Below are 16,584 nucleotides of genomic sequence, written 5' to 3'. Positions count from 1 at the left end.
AATGTTTTTTTTGGCGATGAATTTTGGCCATAAGGCTGTTATTTCGAGTTAAGATCGAAATGTTAACCCGTTGTAATTCGAGCGAGGTCGAATGTTAGATGAAAAAAAATGATGGAGAGTAAAATGTTGCTTTATTTCACTTCGTTGGAGAATATCTTGGTGGAGTACGAAATGCTGCTTTATTCCATTCACTGGCGTACTATACATGTCTGTTTCATACATATATTGGAGAAGTTTCCATGTATCTAGTCCCTTCATCGTTCGACCTGGAGAGATTATCGGCAAGCGGGGCGATGAATTATACTTTGAACTTCGAGATGTCCCCCTCGTTGCCTCGTTAAAAACCTCCCCGAGAAAACCCAATTGGGACAAAACCCGGGTGAGGGAAAAAGAGTACGACTTAAGGGGCATCCTTTTTCAGAAGTTGAAGTATTTGATGTGGGCGACATTCCAGTTGTTTTGTAGTAGTTTTCCTTCCATTGTTTCTACTTGGAATGCTCCTTTGCTTACTGTCGCTGTGATTTTGTACGGCCCGTCCTAATTGGTTCCTAGTTTGCCTTCTTTCAGGTCTTTGGTCGCTTGTGTTTTGGACTTGAGAATATAGTCTCCAACATTGAGTGGTCGTATTTTGGCCTTCTTGTTGTAGTATCTTTCTGCTTGTTGTTTTTGGGCTACCATCCTTACATAAGCCATGTCTCTTAGTTTTTCTGCCTTGTCAAGGTCTTATTTTTTGTTCTCATCGTTGTTTGGTCCGCTTTCATTGGAGTATCTCAGGCTAGGCTCTCCGACCTCGATAGGTATCATGGCATAAGTCCCATAGACTAATGAATATGGCGTTTCGCCTGTGCTCATTTTTGGCGTGGTGCGGTAGGCCCATAATACCTCTGGTAGCAACTCCGACCATAGCCCTTTGGCGTTCTCAAGCTTTTTCTTTAATATATTCAATATTATTTTGTTGGAGGATTTGGCTTGACCGTTGCCAGCGGGATGATATGGCGTGGAGAGTATTCGCTTGATGCGCCATTTCTCGAAGAATTTGGTTGTCTTTTTCCCGGTGAACTGGGGCCCATTATCGCAGCTGATTTCTTTGGGGATGCCGAAGCGACGTATAATGTTCTTCCATATGAATATGATGACTTCCTGTTCGTGTATTTGGGTGAATCCACCTGCTTCCACTCATTTGGAAAAGTAGTCAGTTAAAACTAAAAGGAAGCGCGTCTTACCTCGCCCCGCTGGGAGGGATCCGACAATGTCCATTCCCCATTTGATGAACGACCATGGTGAAGTGACAAAGTGGAGGAGTTAGCCCACTTGATGTATCATAGGCTCGTACTTTTGGCACTGCTCGCATCTCTTGACATAATCTACGGCTTCCTTTTTCATAGTAGGCCAGTAATATCCTGCCTAAATGAGGCATCTGACGAGGGCTCAGTTGCTTGTATGGGCACCACAATGACCCTCGTGTACTTCTTTGAGCACGCGCCTTGTTGACTCGGCCCTAGGCATTTTGCCAAGGCCCCCCCAAATGTTCTCTTGTATAGGTCGTGATTTTTGAGGTTGTACCTTGCCGCCTGCATTCGAAGCTTTTTGGCTTCCTTTTTGTCTTGTAGGAGTGTTCCCTCCTGCAAATATGTCATGATGCAGTTGCACCAGTCCCAAATCAAATTTATAGAATGTACCTCGAGCTGGTCTATTGATGAGTGGATGAGGATGACCACGTTTTCTTTAGTGATATTTTTGGTGGCGACTGCTAGTTTGGCGAGGCCATCCGCCTCGATGTTTTGAGCTCGGGGTATCTGGTCGAGTCAGCATTCATCAAATTCTGGCAGTAGTTTGTGAATTTCTGCCTAGTACTTTTGTAGGCTTTGCTCTTTGATTTGGAAAGTCCCTATAACTTGGTTGACAACGAGTTGCGAGTCGCATCTGAGGACGAATCGTTGTGCTCTATATTTGAGAGCTAGCTTTAACCCTACAATTACGGCCTTATTATTAGTCATATCGAGGCACCGTATATTGGTGAATAATTTCCCTTGTTGGGACCTCGAGTACGAGTCCCAGTCCAGACCCCCATGCGTTGGATGTGTCATTGGTGTAAAGAACCTAGAGGTCGGGTTGCCCAGAGGAAGTATGAAAAGCTTCCTACTTGACCTCGGGCATTATTTTGGCACTGAAATCGGCAACGAAGTCGGCGAGTACCTGCGACTTTATCGTTGTTCGCAGCTGATATGTTATATCATGCTCGCTCAGTTCTATGGCCCATTTGGCCAATCTTCCCGACAATTCGGGTTTAAGTAGGATGCTTCGTAGGGGAAAAGTCGTCACTATCGATATGGGGTGGCATTGAAAATAGGGTCTAAGCTTTCGTAAAGCTATAACCAATGCTAAGGCCAATTTCTCAAGGTGGGGGTACCTCGTTTCGGCGCTGACGAGGGTTTTGCTAATATAATAAATTAGGAATTGCGTACCTTTATTCTCGCAGATCAGCACCGCACTTACCGCGACTTCTGAGAAGGCCAAATATACTTAGAGGCGCTCGCGCGGGCTCTGCTTTGGCAAGTAGTGGGGGCGAGGATAGGTACGCTTTTAGTTCTTTCAAGGCATCAATGCATTCTGAGTTCCACTAAAGCCCATTGTCTTTTTTCAGCACGTTAAAGAATTTGTGGCATCTATTGGATGACCGCGAGATAAATCTTGACAGAGCGGCTATACGGCCAGTCAGTTTTTGCACTTGTTTATTGTTGGTCGACACCTCAGGTATCCTTTCAATGGCTTTGATTTGATTTGGATTGACCTCGATGCCTCTTTGGGATACCAAGAAATTGCCCGAGGTTATGCCGAAGGCTTCTTTCAGGTGATCGATGTGGTCTTCTTTCTTTTTGATTTAACCAACATGTCGTCGATGTAAACTTCCATTATTTTGCCGAGTTGATCTTTGAATATCTTGGTGACCAACCTTTGGTACATTGCCCCTGCATTCTTCAACCTAAACGACATGACTCTGTAGTAGTACGTTCCTTGATGAATGATGAAAGCAGTTTTCTCTTTGTCCTCTTCCTCCATGAGGATTTGGTTGTAACCCGAGTAGGCGTCCAAGAAGCTTAGCAACTCGTGTCCTGTTGTTGCGTCGATGAGCTGGTCGATATGCGACAATGGGAAAGAATCTTTTGGGCACGCCTTGTTTAGGTATGTGAAATCTACGCACATCCGCCATTTTCCATTTTTCTTTTTTACCATGACCACGTTGGCGACCCATTAGGGGTATTTTGATTCTCAGATGGAACTGTTGGCGAAGAGCTTATCCACTTCATCACTTACGGCCTCGTTGATTGCAACATTGAATTTCCTTTTTATTTGTCGTACTGGTGGACAGAGTGGGTCGATGTTCAACTTATGCGTGGCCACGTCTTTCGGGACACTCGGCATATCTGCATGGGAGAAAGCAAATAGATCGGCATTGTCAATAAAAAACTTGTGAAATTTACTTGGTTCTGAGAGCTTATGTCCGATGTAAGCCTTTTTGCTGTTGTCGTTATTGTTCAATTGGATGGGATCGAGATCTTTTACCATTGACTCAGCCGCTTCTATGATGTCGGGGTCCCTGATGATGTCTATTTGTACGTCGAATCCGGCCCCTAACTATGGTAATTGTTATGCCTCTACGTCCGTTCTCTTCATCTGTTGGGTGTACGTGCAATCTTGGGCGATACGATAGAATTCTTGGGCGGCGTTGTTCGCCCCGGATATTGAATATTCCCTATAGAGTAGGGAACTTGATAACTTGATAGAGGCCCTATGGGATGGCCCCCATGGCGTGTATCCATGGCCGCCCTATGATGGCATTGTAAGATGTGTCTTGGTTCATGACATGGAATGTTGTTTCCAGGGTGATGCCCCTGGCCAGAATAGGTAGCGTTATCTACCCAGAGGTTCGCTCAACTATATTATTAAAACCTGTTAGTGTTATGCAACGCGGTATTATTTTGTCCTCGAGTCTCATTTGTGCGAGGACTCGAGGGCAGATAATACACGCGCCGCTTCCGTCGTCTACCATTATTCTTCTTACATCAATGTCTAAAATATGTAAAGTAATAACAAGAGCATCGAAATGAGGTCAAGTCAAACCGTCGGTATCCGACTTGTCGAAGATGATACTGTCTCCGAGGTCGTCGTACCGTTCGTGGGTGATCGACCATTTCAGTTTATGCGTAGTGGTGAACTTCACATGGTTGATCGTTGCTTCATCACCTCCACCGATAATCATTTGGATGGTACAAGCGGGGGAGAGTGGCTTTGGAGGTCCCTGGTGTTGTTCGCGTTCGCGGGCAAAGTTGGCTCGTCCACGATCGCTCATAAGTTCCCTCAGGTGCCCTTGATTTAAAATTCTTACTACCTCTTGTCGCAGACCTATGCAGTCCTCAGTTTTGTGATCCCGTTCCTGGTGAAATTCACAGAGGATGTTCGACTTCCGAGTATTTGGGTCGGACTTCATCTTTTGTGGCCATTTCACCTTCGTGCCGAGCTTCTTTAGTGCGTACACTATTTCTGAAGGGGAAATACAAAAATTGTGAGCGGATAAGAGTGGAGGCATACCTCTTTCGTTTCGTTGAGTCCTTGTGTGCGGCCTGGGCGGCCCTTCCATATGTCGAGAAAGTGGTGGGATGGCTATTCTAATGTTGGGATGATGTCTTTCTCGGCTGAGACGGGGGCCCGACTGATCCCTTCGAACATCATTACGACGATCTTTCCTCAATTCTGCTTGAACTGACATCGGCCATTGGGTCAGACCGTTAAGGTCGTCCTTGTCGGCTCTTACCTGGGCGCAATATGCATTGTGGATTTCTTCCCAAGTGGTGGTAGGGTATTTCATGAGCCTGCTTAATAGTTTTCTGGTTGCTCTCGACCCGTTCCTGCTCAACCCGTTCTGAAAGGCCGCTACCGCCATCCCTTCTGATACATTTGGTAGGCTCATTCTCACCCTGTTAAACCGGGCGAGAAATTCCTTGAGTCCCTCACCAGACGATTGCCTAACGACGAATATGTCATTTACCCTGGCTTATGCCTTCTTAGCCCCTGCATGGGCATGCAAACTCGTCGACCATTTCCTGGAACGTTGCAATTGACCAAGCTGGCAGTTGTGAATACAAGGTTAGGGCTCTCCCTGTTAGGGTTTAATCGAACTTTTTCAGTAGCACCGATGGTACTTGCTCCATCGAAAGATCGTTGCCCTTCACCGCTGTAGCGTAGTGGACGATATAATCTTCTAGGTCTGTAGTACCATCGTATATCTTCAGGTACGGTGGCATTTTGAAGGTTTTGGGAATGGCGCATGAAGCTGCTTCTTTGTTGTACGGTTGTTCGATGAATCGACCAACGTCTCATTTTGGTAGTAACTTTGGGGCGCCTGGTATCTTGTCGACCCTTTCTTGGTGTTCTTTCATCTGGTCGCGGAATGCCTTGTTTTTGTTTTCCATTTTTTCCATTTTCTTTAGAATGAGTGCGAGCGCATCGTTACCTGCATCCATAGTGGGGTAAGTGTTACCTGTTTGAGGAAGGGGCTGCTCGCCAGTAGTTGTTACGATATCTGTTTGCGCGGTGTTTTTGTTCTCCCTTTGAGCAGGTCTGTCGAGTATATTGTTTAGAGTGCTTGTCAGCCACTCTTCTAGTAGTTTCTTCACTACTGGTGGTGCTTCTTCAGTTGTGGATGTGGAGGCTCTCCTTTCGCGTGAAACTGTCCCGCTTTCATGAGGGGGAGGTGAAATACTTCGCCTGGGCGTAGCGTTTGGTGTCACATTCTCGTCGTCTCCCTTGCCATCTTCGTATCGCTTTCAGTCTCGCATCTCGTTTTCGTGCCATCGTTAATTTGTGTAAACGTGGAAGAGATGGGTTTTTTATGATCTAGAAAGAACTATAGTTTTAATTGAAACCTCCCCACAGACGGCGCCAAATTGTTTGAGCAAATATATGTTAAACCAATTTATAATAAGTTAATAGAGAGAATCTCAGTTGAACTTAATAAATCCTAGACCGAATAAAACAAAACTCGTGTATAACAAGTTGAGTCTGGGTACATTAAATAGTGCACTTGATATGCTATGATTGACAAAATATGCAATATCATAAATGCATAATAAATACAAGAAATGACAAGGGTTATAGTGTAAAGGAATCGTCACCCAATGATTGTATGATTGGGTGTTTCCTTTCTCTGACGATGTAGAAAGGCAAGTCGTCAAGATGTATATGGGATCTTGAGATTTATGGATAAATGTTGAATAATATGTGCTTGAATAAAATGAATAAGACAACTCTTTCGTATATTCTTCTCTCAACTTTACAATATATATATTTTTTGTTCGGAATGCAAATCCCCCCTTTTTCTTCCCTATCTTTTCCTATTTATAAGGGGCATTTACAAAAAAAAAACCTAAAAAGTACAACATAAAGAATATAGGAATATTCTTTAGGCTTACTTCTGAATTTAAGTTACCGTTACTGTCCTATCTTAACTGTTCGCTTCTAGCGTCGGCCTTTATGAGGACGACCTTCAGTCGTTGTGTCGTGGTCGACCCCGTCTTTTGTCTTGCTAATCCGTTGTCGTGGTTACCAAATTTGGATCTATACACCAATCACGTGATTTTTGTGATAAAGAGTGGTAATGAGAAGCAAACTAGAATATTATACTAAACTGAGTGAATTATCTCAATTTAGCTCCATACAAAATTTGATGTATGGTCCCTAATTGTTCAAGAGAATAATTTCTTCCTTATTTATGTAATATTATTTCCTTTTGACCAATAAGAACATGCAATCCAATAATCTAATTTTCAGAATCAACTTCCAACTATTCATCTGCCTCATGTTTTTTGGCACATTTAAAAATAATTCATTGTGCCTCATTATGAATATCATAAATGAAATGGTTAAATGGTGCAACATATTAAATAATTGCAATCAAATACCAAAAGGATATCTTTAGAAGGAGAAAAACATAAAAAAAGAAAAAGAAAACACCCAAAAGGGACAGTTGCCTTCTGGGATAGCGAAACGACGTCGCTGTTATCGTAGCGTCAACGCCACATACGGGAAACCATTCAGCAATCCCGTTCAAAACGTACTCCTCCATTTCCTCTAATTCTCTGAATTCAATACTATTAGGATTAGGGTTACAGACACAAATCAAAGATTTTGCCCATCATCATCCATATCCCATCCCAAACATGGCAAGCAGATCCGGCAACCGACAACAGGCTAACGCCGGTGGAGCAGCAAACACAGCAAAACCAGCGATGAGAAAGCCAGTATTCATAAAAGTGGATCAGTTGAAACCGGGAACAAGTGGTCACAATCTGACGGTTAAGGTTGTGAGTGCCAACACAGTACTCAGCAAGAAACCTAGGAATCCATCATCATCGTTGCGTGTGCCAGCACGACCCCAACAGAACACCCGCATCTCCGAATGTCTTGTTGGAGATGAATCTGGATCCATCCTTTTCACTGCTCGTAACGATCAAGGTTTATTCCCCCTTCTCTTATTTATGTTTTCACCTTTTCTGTTGCAATTTTGGACCCCCCCCCCCCCCCTCCCCCCCCTTTTTTGACATTTTGTTAATCTGTTTAATTTTATATGGTCTGTAGATTATGGTTATGCTGATCTGCATTGTGGTCGAAGGAGAGTTGTTTGTGATTGAAAATAAAACTTTTTTTTTTTGATGAAGTAAGTGGAATATATCATAAAATGCATCAGGAAGATGCAAAAGTTATAAAGAAAGTGAGTTTGACAGCTTATTTACAATTGAGTGCTACAAAACTAAAGAGCTGACAAAGTCCAAAAAAACATCAGAGTTGTTTACAGTAGTAAAGTTAGCCCAGTGAAACAAATTAACCAAACATCTAGCCTTTAAGCAACCTATTGAAGTTGATAATCCTTCAAAACATCTACTATTCCTTTCGACCCAGATACACCAAAAAATGCTTGCAGGTACCATATTCCAGACTTTCTTGATGGTTCTGTCAACTTCCCTTGAGCTCCAGCTCACATATGCCTCTCTGGCATTGAATGGCATAGTCCAGTGTTGACCAAAAATACTAAGAAACATGTTCCATATGTCTGTGGCTACTGAACAATGTAGGAAAAGATGGTTAACAGATTCTGAGTTCACTTGGCACATGTAACACCTGTTGGCCCGTGGAAAATTTCTTCTGGTAAGGTTGTCTTGGGTGAGGCATGCATCCTTTAAGGCCAACCAGCTGAAGCAGCAGACTTTGGGTGGCAATTTTGTCTTCCATACTAGTTTCCAAGGCCATAGATCAATCATCATACTGTTGGAGCACATTTTAGCGTACCCTGCCTTGACAGAGTAAGTTCCATCCTTTGAGTTTCCCCATTTCAGTTTGTCCTTCAGTTGAGTGTTTATAGTGCGATTCTCCAATAACTTTAGCAGGTCTATGTAATCCTCCACCTCCCAATCTTGCAGGTTTCTTCTGAGGATCGGGCTCCATGTGTTGCCTTCTCCCTTATGAGAAACAAGGGATTCTGTATTTCTTGTAATAAGAAAGAGATTTGGAAAAGCTTCCTTTAGTGTTGAGTCCCCTATCCATTTTTCAGTCCAGAATTTTGTAGTGGCCCCGTCGCCAATCTGAAAATGAATGTTATTAGAGAAAGCTCCCCATAAATTGTGTATGCTCTTCCATAATCCTGTGCCATAAGGAGTTCTAATTCTGTTGGTACACCAATGGTTGAGTCTACCATATTTTGTTATGATAACTTCCTTCCATAAGCCAGCATCATCTTGATTAAACCTCCAGTGCCATTTCATCAACATACTTTTGTTATGTAAGGCTAGGTCCTTAACTCCAAGTCCACCAAGTGCTTTCGGAAGTGTGACTTTGGTCCATTTCACCAGGTGAATCTTGTGACTGATGTTATTCCCTTCCCATAGAAAGTTCCTTCTTATCCTGTCCAATTGCTTTTGAACCTTTGCTGGGATAGGAAAGAGTGCCATGAAATAGGTGGGTATGCTATCTAATACACTATTGATAAGAGTAAGCCTGCCACCAAGAGATATGTATTGCCTCTGCCACGTAGCCAATTTCTTCTCAAATTGAATTTCAACTACTGCATTCCATATCTCAGTAGACTTGTATTTGGCACCTAAAGGAAGACCCAAATATGTGGTGGGGAAAGAGCCTGTATTACAACCCATAATGTCTGCTAGTTCTAGCAAATTTGGTACCGAGTTCACTGGGTAGATAACACTTTTGAGCATATTAATGTGCAGGCCAAACATAGCTTCAAATAACATAAGAGTGATGTTTAGGTGAAGGACTTGAGACTTTTCTGCTCCACAGAAGATGAGGGTGTCATCTGCAAACAGAAGGTGTGACACAGAAATAGGAGAGCTCCTGCTATTACCCACTGAGAACCCTTCAAACCATTGTAGTTGTTTAGCTTTTTCAAGCATTGGACTTATAGCCAGTATAAAAAGGAAGGGTGAAAGAGGGTCCCCCCGTCTAATCCCTCTCTTTGGAGAGAAGAATCCCACTGGGCTTCTATTAACAAGAATGGAGTACTTGACTGTAGTGATGCAGTATCTAATCCACTTGATCCATTCTCTCTGAATCCCATTTGTCTAAGTATTGAGAATAGATAAGACCAACCCAATTTGTCAAAAGCTTTTTCAACATCCAACTTGAGTAAAAGTCCAGCTTCCCTCGTTCTCATTTTCCAGTCCAAAACTTCATTTGCTATAAGAGTAGCATCAGTTATTTGCCTCCCCTTGATAGAAGCATTTTGATGACCAGAAACAAGCTTCCCTATCACCCCTTTGAGTCTTTCAGCTAGCACTGTAGCTACAATCTTGTAAATGCTGCCTATGAGACTTATAGGTCTATAATCTCTTAGCTCTATAGCTCCTTTTCTTTTAGGGATGAGTGCAATAAATGATGCGTTGAAAGACTTAACCATGTGGCAGTTTTGATGGAAGTGGTTGATGGCGGCAAGTACATCATGCTTAATGGTATCCCATGACTTCTGAAAGAAGGCCATTGTGAAGCCATCTGGACCGGGGCTCTTGTCAGGGGCACAACTGTTTATGGCATCTCTCACTTCATCTTCTGAAAAGGCATTCTCCAGATCCACCCTTTCTTCAGGTGTTAGGCGCTTCTAGACCCTCAAAATGTGTTGTAGGTCTCCAATCCTCATCCTCAGAGTATAGATTCTGGTAGTAGTCGAGTATTTTACCTTTGATAAGATCTTTGTCCTCAATGATTTCATCGTCCACCTTTAGCATGTCTATGCAGTTGTATCTTCTGTGGGAGTTAGCAACTTTTTGGAAGAATTTTGTGTTCCTATCCCCTTTTTTAAGCCACAAGCACCTGGATTTTTGTCTCCATGAAATCTCCTCTGTCTTTGCCAGGTGCTGTAGTTCAATCTTTAAGTTCAACATCGTTGTTTTTTCAGCTTGGCTCAAGATCCTGCCTTCAGTTAGTTGCTCCAGTAGCGTCAGTTCCTCCAAAGCTCTGGCTTTCCTTGTTTCTATTTTGCCAAATACTTCTTTGTTCCATATGGCTATGTCTTTCTTCAGATGTTTCAGCTTTTGGAAAAGGATAAAGTCAGGGGTGCCATTAACCATGTAACTTTGCCACCATTCTGAAATTTTTTCCCTGAAACCCTCGTGTTGTAGCCACATATTTTCAAATTTGAAGTAGGAAGGATTTGATGACCAGTCACCACTTTCCAACACTATTGGCCTGTGATCTGATATAACCTTTGGGAGAGCTAATTGCTTCACAGAGCCAAAGGTGTCATTCCATTCATTGGAGATGAGGAATCTCTCAATCCTAGATGCTTGAGCAGAGTTTTCTCCCCTAAACCAGGTATATGTGGCTCCCTGGAGTGGGAGATCAATCAATTCCATCTCTTGGATGAAGTCAGAAAAATTTCTCATAGCTCCGGATCTTCTTATGCAATTGAACCTTTCATGCTCAAATCTACATACATTGAAATCTCCGCCTATCACCCAGTGTTCACTCCATAAGCCCCTTATGGCAGACAATTCCTCCCAAAAAACCGTTCTTTCCCAATTGGAGTGAGGCCCATAGACTCCAGTGAAGCACCACCTAAGATCCATCTGTACCCCTTCAAGCATTGTGGATAAAGAATAGAAGCCCTGCTGAACATCAGTACAAGTCCATATTCTCCTGTCCCAAAAAATTATTATTCCCCCACTAGAACCATTTGCCTTGAGTTCCGCCCAGTCTACCCATCTTGAACCCCAGATGCTCCTTGCCATCGCAACAGTACAGTCTTCCAATTTTGTTTCCTGTATACACAAAATATCTGGCTTCCACTTTTGCACCAGAGATTTGATAGTGCTTCTTTTACCACTATCATGTAACCCCCACACATTCCATCTGATAATTTTAACTCTCATTCAGAAAGAGCTTTTTGTTTCCTACCCCTCATAAGCCTTTCCACTGAACTGCAGCTCCCATTTTCATAATTAATCATACTCCTGAGGTTGTTTACCTCAATTTCCCCTTTCTTTTTCGATTTCTTATCTGCCCTTGCCCCAGTTCTTTGAGATTGGAGTTGATCCCTCCTCTTTTGTTCCATCCTCAATATCATGTCAAGGATTTCATGTTCAAACCCGAGACATTAATACCAAAAGCTTTGCATGCCTTTGCCATGATAATTTTTGTCCATTGAGTTGTCTCAATCACAGATGGGTCGGCAATAGAGCGGTTGTTCTGAGAGCTACCATTGTACCAGGGTAGTGCCAAAAACTGACTGCAAGAGAGGTCAGAATCAGAAGCACTAACCAGAGTAGGTGTCAGCTTCAGACATGGGAGCGAGGATATTGGCATGCATTGTGACTGGTCTGCTTCATCGTCTGCCTCATTGGAAGTTTCCTCGGATGCTCCAGTAACGAGCTCAAAAGTGTCCTCCATCTGTGACTGAAAAGTGTTGGCCTGTGGAGATGGAGTTCTTTTAGTGGGTTTTGCACAGGCTGCTTGTATTTCCACCGATAGAGGGTCAAACCTGTTTTCAATCAAGAGCTCCATAGACTTGTTGAGGCAAGGATCAGAGATTGGCCCAACAACCCTCCATACTGATTTATTATTTGCTCTCCTTGCTTTGTTTTTTGGACTCTTAGAGTAATAAAGTTGATTTATGGCCCAGACCTGCTGCTTTTCTTTACTCTTTTGGGCTTTCATCAAGTGGGCTGGTTTGTTGACCTGGTCAACATGTTTTTTGACCACTTTATTTGAATTAAAGTGGTTCAAACCCAATTGCAAAAGCTTAGGTTTGACAGGCTGTACTTCAGTAGCCTTTGTTTGGCTCGAGGAAGCTACTGTACTTGACTTCATCTTCTTCACCCCCACTCCGGCTGTCTCTATTCCGCTGCCGGTGATAATTTCTACGAGTTTGTCATCCAAAATAGTGATTTTGTACTTCAACTTCCCAATTTCTAGTACCAAATTGTTGGGTAAACCACCTTCCTTAAATTTAACACATATTCTGGCCCAGAAAGAGTGTGATCTAAGCTTCGTGTCTTCATCAGTGTCAATGAAGCCACCACAGTTGTCTCCAATAAACCGAAAGGAATTGGGGTTCCATGCATGCAATGGTATACCAAAAGCCTTTATCCATTTTTGCACAGATTTGCTGTTGGTCGGAGCTGCACCATTTTCCGGCGACCACCATTGAAGCGCGAGACGCCTGCCATTCCAGAACCACTCACCGGCTATGATTCGCACCGCTTCAAGCCTTGATGGGAACTCAAAGAGAAATTTATTGTGGCCTAATGGTGTAACAATGAGCCCTGCAGTGATCTTCCACCTGTAAAGGAACCATTTTTTGATAACTTCTGTGTTGGGGCTGAGATTAAAGGCGTCGTTGAATGTCCCAACCAAGCATTTGGAGAAGAAGTTTTCATCGTCTCTGTTTCTGTCGTCCCTATCATTCTTAGTTTGCTTCTGTGACTCAGTCTGCTGTAATGGCCACTGGATTATTTTTGCTGCATCCAGATATTTCTTGTTCTGCACATCAGCAAAGCTTTGAAATCTAATGTTGATGCTCTTCCCCAGAAATTGTAGGATCCTCCCTGCTATGTCAAACTATTTTTATTGCAATGCAGTTATAAATGTATGTGCTAGGGGGATCTGAAAGTGTGTTTCTTAGTGTTTATTTATGTGAATCTGCATTTTTAATGTGCCAATTTATCATAATTTTACTTATCGAACAGAAATGTATTTGCTTAGGTTATTGACTCTTAGCATTTGGACGAGGGACAGATAAAATATTCGTAAAGACCTTCCCCAAACCAACCATAAGGTTGGAGGATTCTAGTCACCAAGGGATCAAACTGGGATATGGTCACGGCTGAACTCCTGGGTGCAGGGGTTGGGTGGTGGAATATTACCACGTCATATTAGAATTTCATTGAGTAGAGCATTATCCATGTGCCTTTCTTAAATGAGTCTATATTGGCACAATTTATTTTCACACCTTATAAAACCACCTCATGAAAGAACAAACTTTTTACCCATTGATTATCCTTCAATTATGGAAATGTAAGGCAGAATTTGATAGAAAGACTTGAGTTCAAAAATCTCATTTCCATCTTTTCGTTTTAATTTAATGCCCCCCCCCCCCCCACACACACCCTCTTTCTCCCCCACCCGATAAAAAGAACTTGTTTGGATATACTTTTTACTTCTCACTAGTTACAAAAGGAAACTCCTGTAACCCTCCTTCCTTACTGCCCTGACTTGCTAATGAAACCTTAGCACAGTCATTTCAGTGTTCCTTTTTACGCGCGGAAAGCTTTCATCTTTTTGTATTGAGAAAGGATGCACCAATTCATATGTAAGAAACTTGTTTTCTCTTACTGGTGTGTTTGATTTGGCTGGGTTATGTCATTGTTGGCTGCTTTTTTGGTACTTTTGGTGGCACTGGATTGGAAAGAAGTAGAGAGGATTGACTGGTGGAGGTGAGGAAGTGATTTTTGTGAGCATGGAGTAAAAGGGATTTTGAGAAGCTGATATGCAAGGGGATATGCAGGTAGCCAGAAAATGGGGAAGAAGTCAGACGAGTAGCACGGATTAGATGATTGTAGGTGATCAGATTTAAAGGCGAGATATCATTAAGTTAATTTGTTAAACAGCGACTACCTTCAAGTGTGAAAATGCAGAAAACCCACCACTTGGGTGTTTCCTGTATGGTCTCAATACTCATCTCTAAAATTTTCATATCTTAGGCTACTAAGCAACTTTTCCTGTTTTCCCTCTACTTTGGTTTTTGTAGAAAGGAAATGGAAATTCACAAAAGACTCCTATTGAGATTAGACCCTAATGTTTGCAGTGCTCAAAATAAATGGCAAGCTGAAGTAGTACCTGTCAATATTTCTTCTCCCATACATAAAAACATTTCCAATTCCTTGATCAAGTTGAAATATTAGTTAACCTTTTGCTTGTAGAGTGAAGTTCACATTACTTGGAAAGGTATTCATGGCTGTGTCTATTCCATATACTAGTCCAAGAGATATATAAGCATGAAGCTGCTGCAGCATTAGTATGAAATATTGTTTGATCCTAAAGCTCATTAAGGTGGTTGCCTAGAATTATGCACCATGTAAATATGTCTTGTGTGTTTGCTATTTATAATTTTTAATGATTTTGTTGAAGCAGATTAACCTGATATTTAGTACAGAATCAAGTTTTATTGATGTGGTTTTGTGGATTAAGGGTGTGTTTCCTTCAATTTTTTCTCTTTTCCTTGCATCTTTTGTTTTTGTTTCTTTACAATTGAGTAATACACATGATCGGATTTTTCCTCCTAAATTGCCAAAATGGATCTTTTTTTTTTTTTTTAGCCATAGCATTGACAAGTGATGTGGTGAGCATGCTCTCCTCCACCTACTTCTTGTGATGTTGATGTACCCAAATGATTTTTGAATTGTGGATTTCCTTAATTTAATATTGTTTTCTTAAGGGATACAGAATGAACTTTACTTCTTTGATGTGGTAACATCTTGACTTCTTTGCAGTTGACATGATGAAGCCAGATGCCACAATCATACTTCGGAATGCTAAGATTGACATGTTTAAGGGGTCTATGAGGCTAGCTGTTGATAAATGGGGTCGTGTTGAGGTTGCTGCTGAGCCTGCAAATTTTGTGGTCAATGAAGAAAACAATTTATCCTTGGTTGAGTACGAGTTGGTGAATGTTGAAGAATAGAAGTGAATTTTAAATTACTAAGGGGGTGCTATTGGGTAAATCTGCTTTTGTGGCTATCTGTTTTTGGTATACGAATCTCACTCAATAAATTAGTTGTTGCGTTGAAGATGCTTAACATGTGGTAGGACTAATCTAATATCAGTTCATTGTAAAAAGGATTCACCTTATAAAGAGTGTTAAGGTGGGTGTTAGCACTAGTTTTTTCCTAATATATCTTGCTTTCAGTGCATTTATTGATCCAGATTATGTTCCTCTAGCAATTTTCTTCTTGTAGTTATCCTTGTTCCTGAGGGGCTTATTGGACTGATGCCTGCTGTGATGGGATTCACCTCAAAACCTTTTATTTGCATCCTCCATGTATCTTCATACACCAATATGAGAAATCCAAAACTTTATTAAGATTTTAAAGTTGGTTACTCTTCAGTCTTCACTTCTTGAGCAACTGACGAATTTTATTATGGTGATACTGCTAATGTTTCTAAATCGTGCCAAAATAACTGTGCGGAACAGTCTATCTCCGTCTGAGTTCCTATTATATTATTGTTTTTATTTTCTATATAATGGTTCTTAAATGGCAGCCTCGTATCTCACGTTAAGTGGCTGTTGCAGAGAAAATCATTGAGGAAAATACTTACCCTATGCCGTGTTACAAATCAAACAATTTAACGTTAAAAATCACATGCTATATTAAGGATGCATATCACTTAATATAGTTATGTGATAAAAGTGTATATACAAGATGCATTTCACACAAGTGTAAACATTGAGTGCGGTTAATCTTGCAACATGCACACTGATACATACTCCCCAAATGACGTTTGGGGTTTTGTTCCTGTCTGCTTGCTTGTTTAATTGACTCGAAAACCCAAACCATACTCCATTTAGGTCTCCCCGGCATGTGGGTCATAAGCTTGCACTGGTTGAGTGACTGCACTAAATAAAATAAGTGGAATATTTTTTGACGCAAAATATCATATTTCTTTAAAAAGATTAGGCATGTTTTGGTTATTTCAACTTAATCCGCTGCAGCCTACAGGATGAAAACAATAACTCCTATTAAAGCGTTGTGACTATAATAAACCGAATAATTGTGAATCAGCTACCCTCTGTTTCAATTTAGATGACACACTTTCCTTGTTAGTCCGTTACAAAAAATATGACACATTTCTATAATTGAAAATAATTCAACTTTAAACTCTTCATTTTACCCTTAATGAAAAGCTTTTATAACCACACAAATATCATAGCCCCACAAAGCTTTTACCCCCTTAAGCTTTTAAGACTACAAGATCAAGTATGACATACCAATGAGAAGATCAAGACTGAAAACCCATCAGTCAAGT

At 41.5% G+C, this 16,584-nt stretch overlaps 1 protein-coding gene across 1 annotated transcript; it reads left to right on the top strand.

Moving 5' to 3' along the window:
- Window positions 1–7,031: 7,031 nt before the first annotated feature.
- Window positions 7,032–15,475, top strand: LOC107809353 (uncharacterized protein At4g28440). Its single transcript, XM_075250274.1, has 2 exons — window positions 7,032–7,512; window positions 15,051–15,475. Exons 1-2 carry the CDS (start codon window positions 7,218–7,220, stop codon window positions 15,239–15,241), a joined length of 486 nt encoding a protein of 161 aa, XP_075106375.1. The 5' UTR covers window positions 7,032–7,217; the 3' UTR covers window positions 15,242–15,475.
- Window positions 15,476–16,584: the final 1,109 nt, after the last annotated feature.

This window comes from Nicotiana tabacum, chromosome 3, assembly GCF_000715075.1.
Source record: "Nicotiana tabacum cultivar K326 chromosome 3, ASM71507v2, whole genome shotgun sequence".
Taxonomy (NCBI): domain Eukaryota; kingdom Viridiplantae; phylum Streptophyta; class Magnoliopsida; order Solanales; family Solanaceae; genus Nicotiana; species Nicotiana tabacum.
Note: the sequence above shows the minus strand (reverse complement) of the source record. Positions and strands in the feature narration are given on the sequence as shown.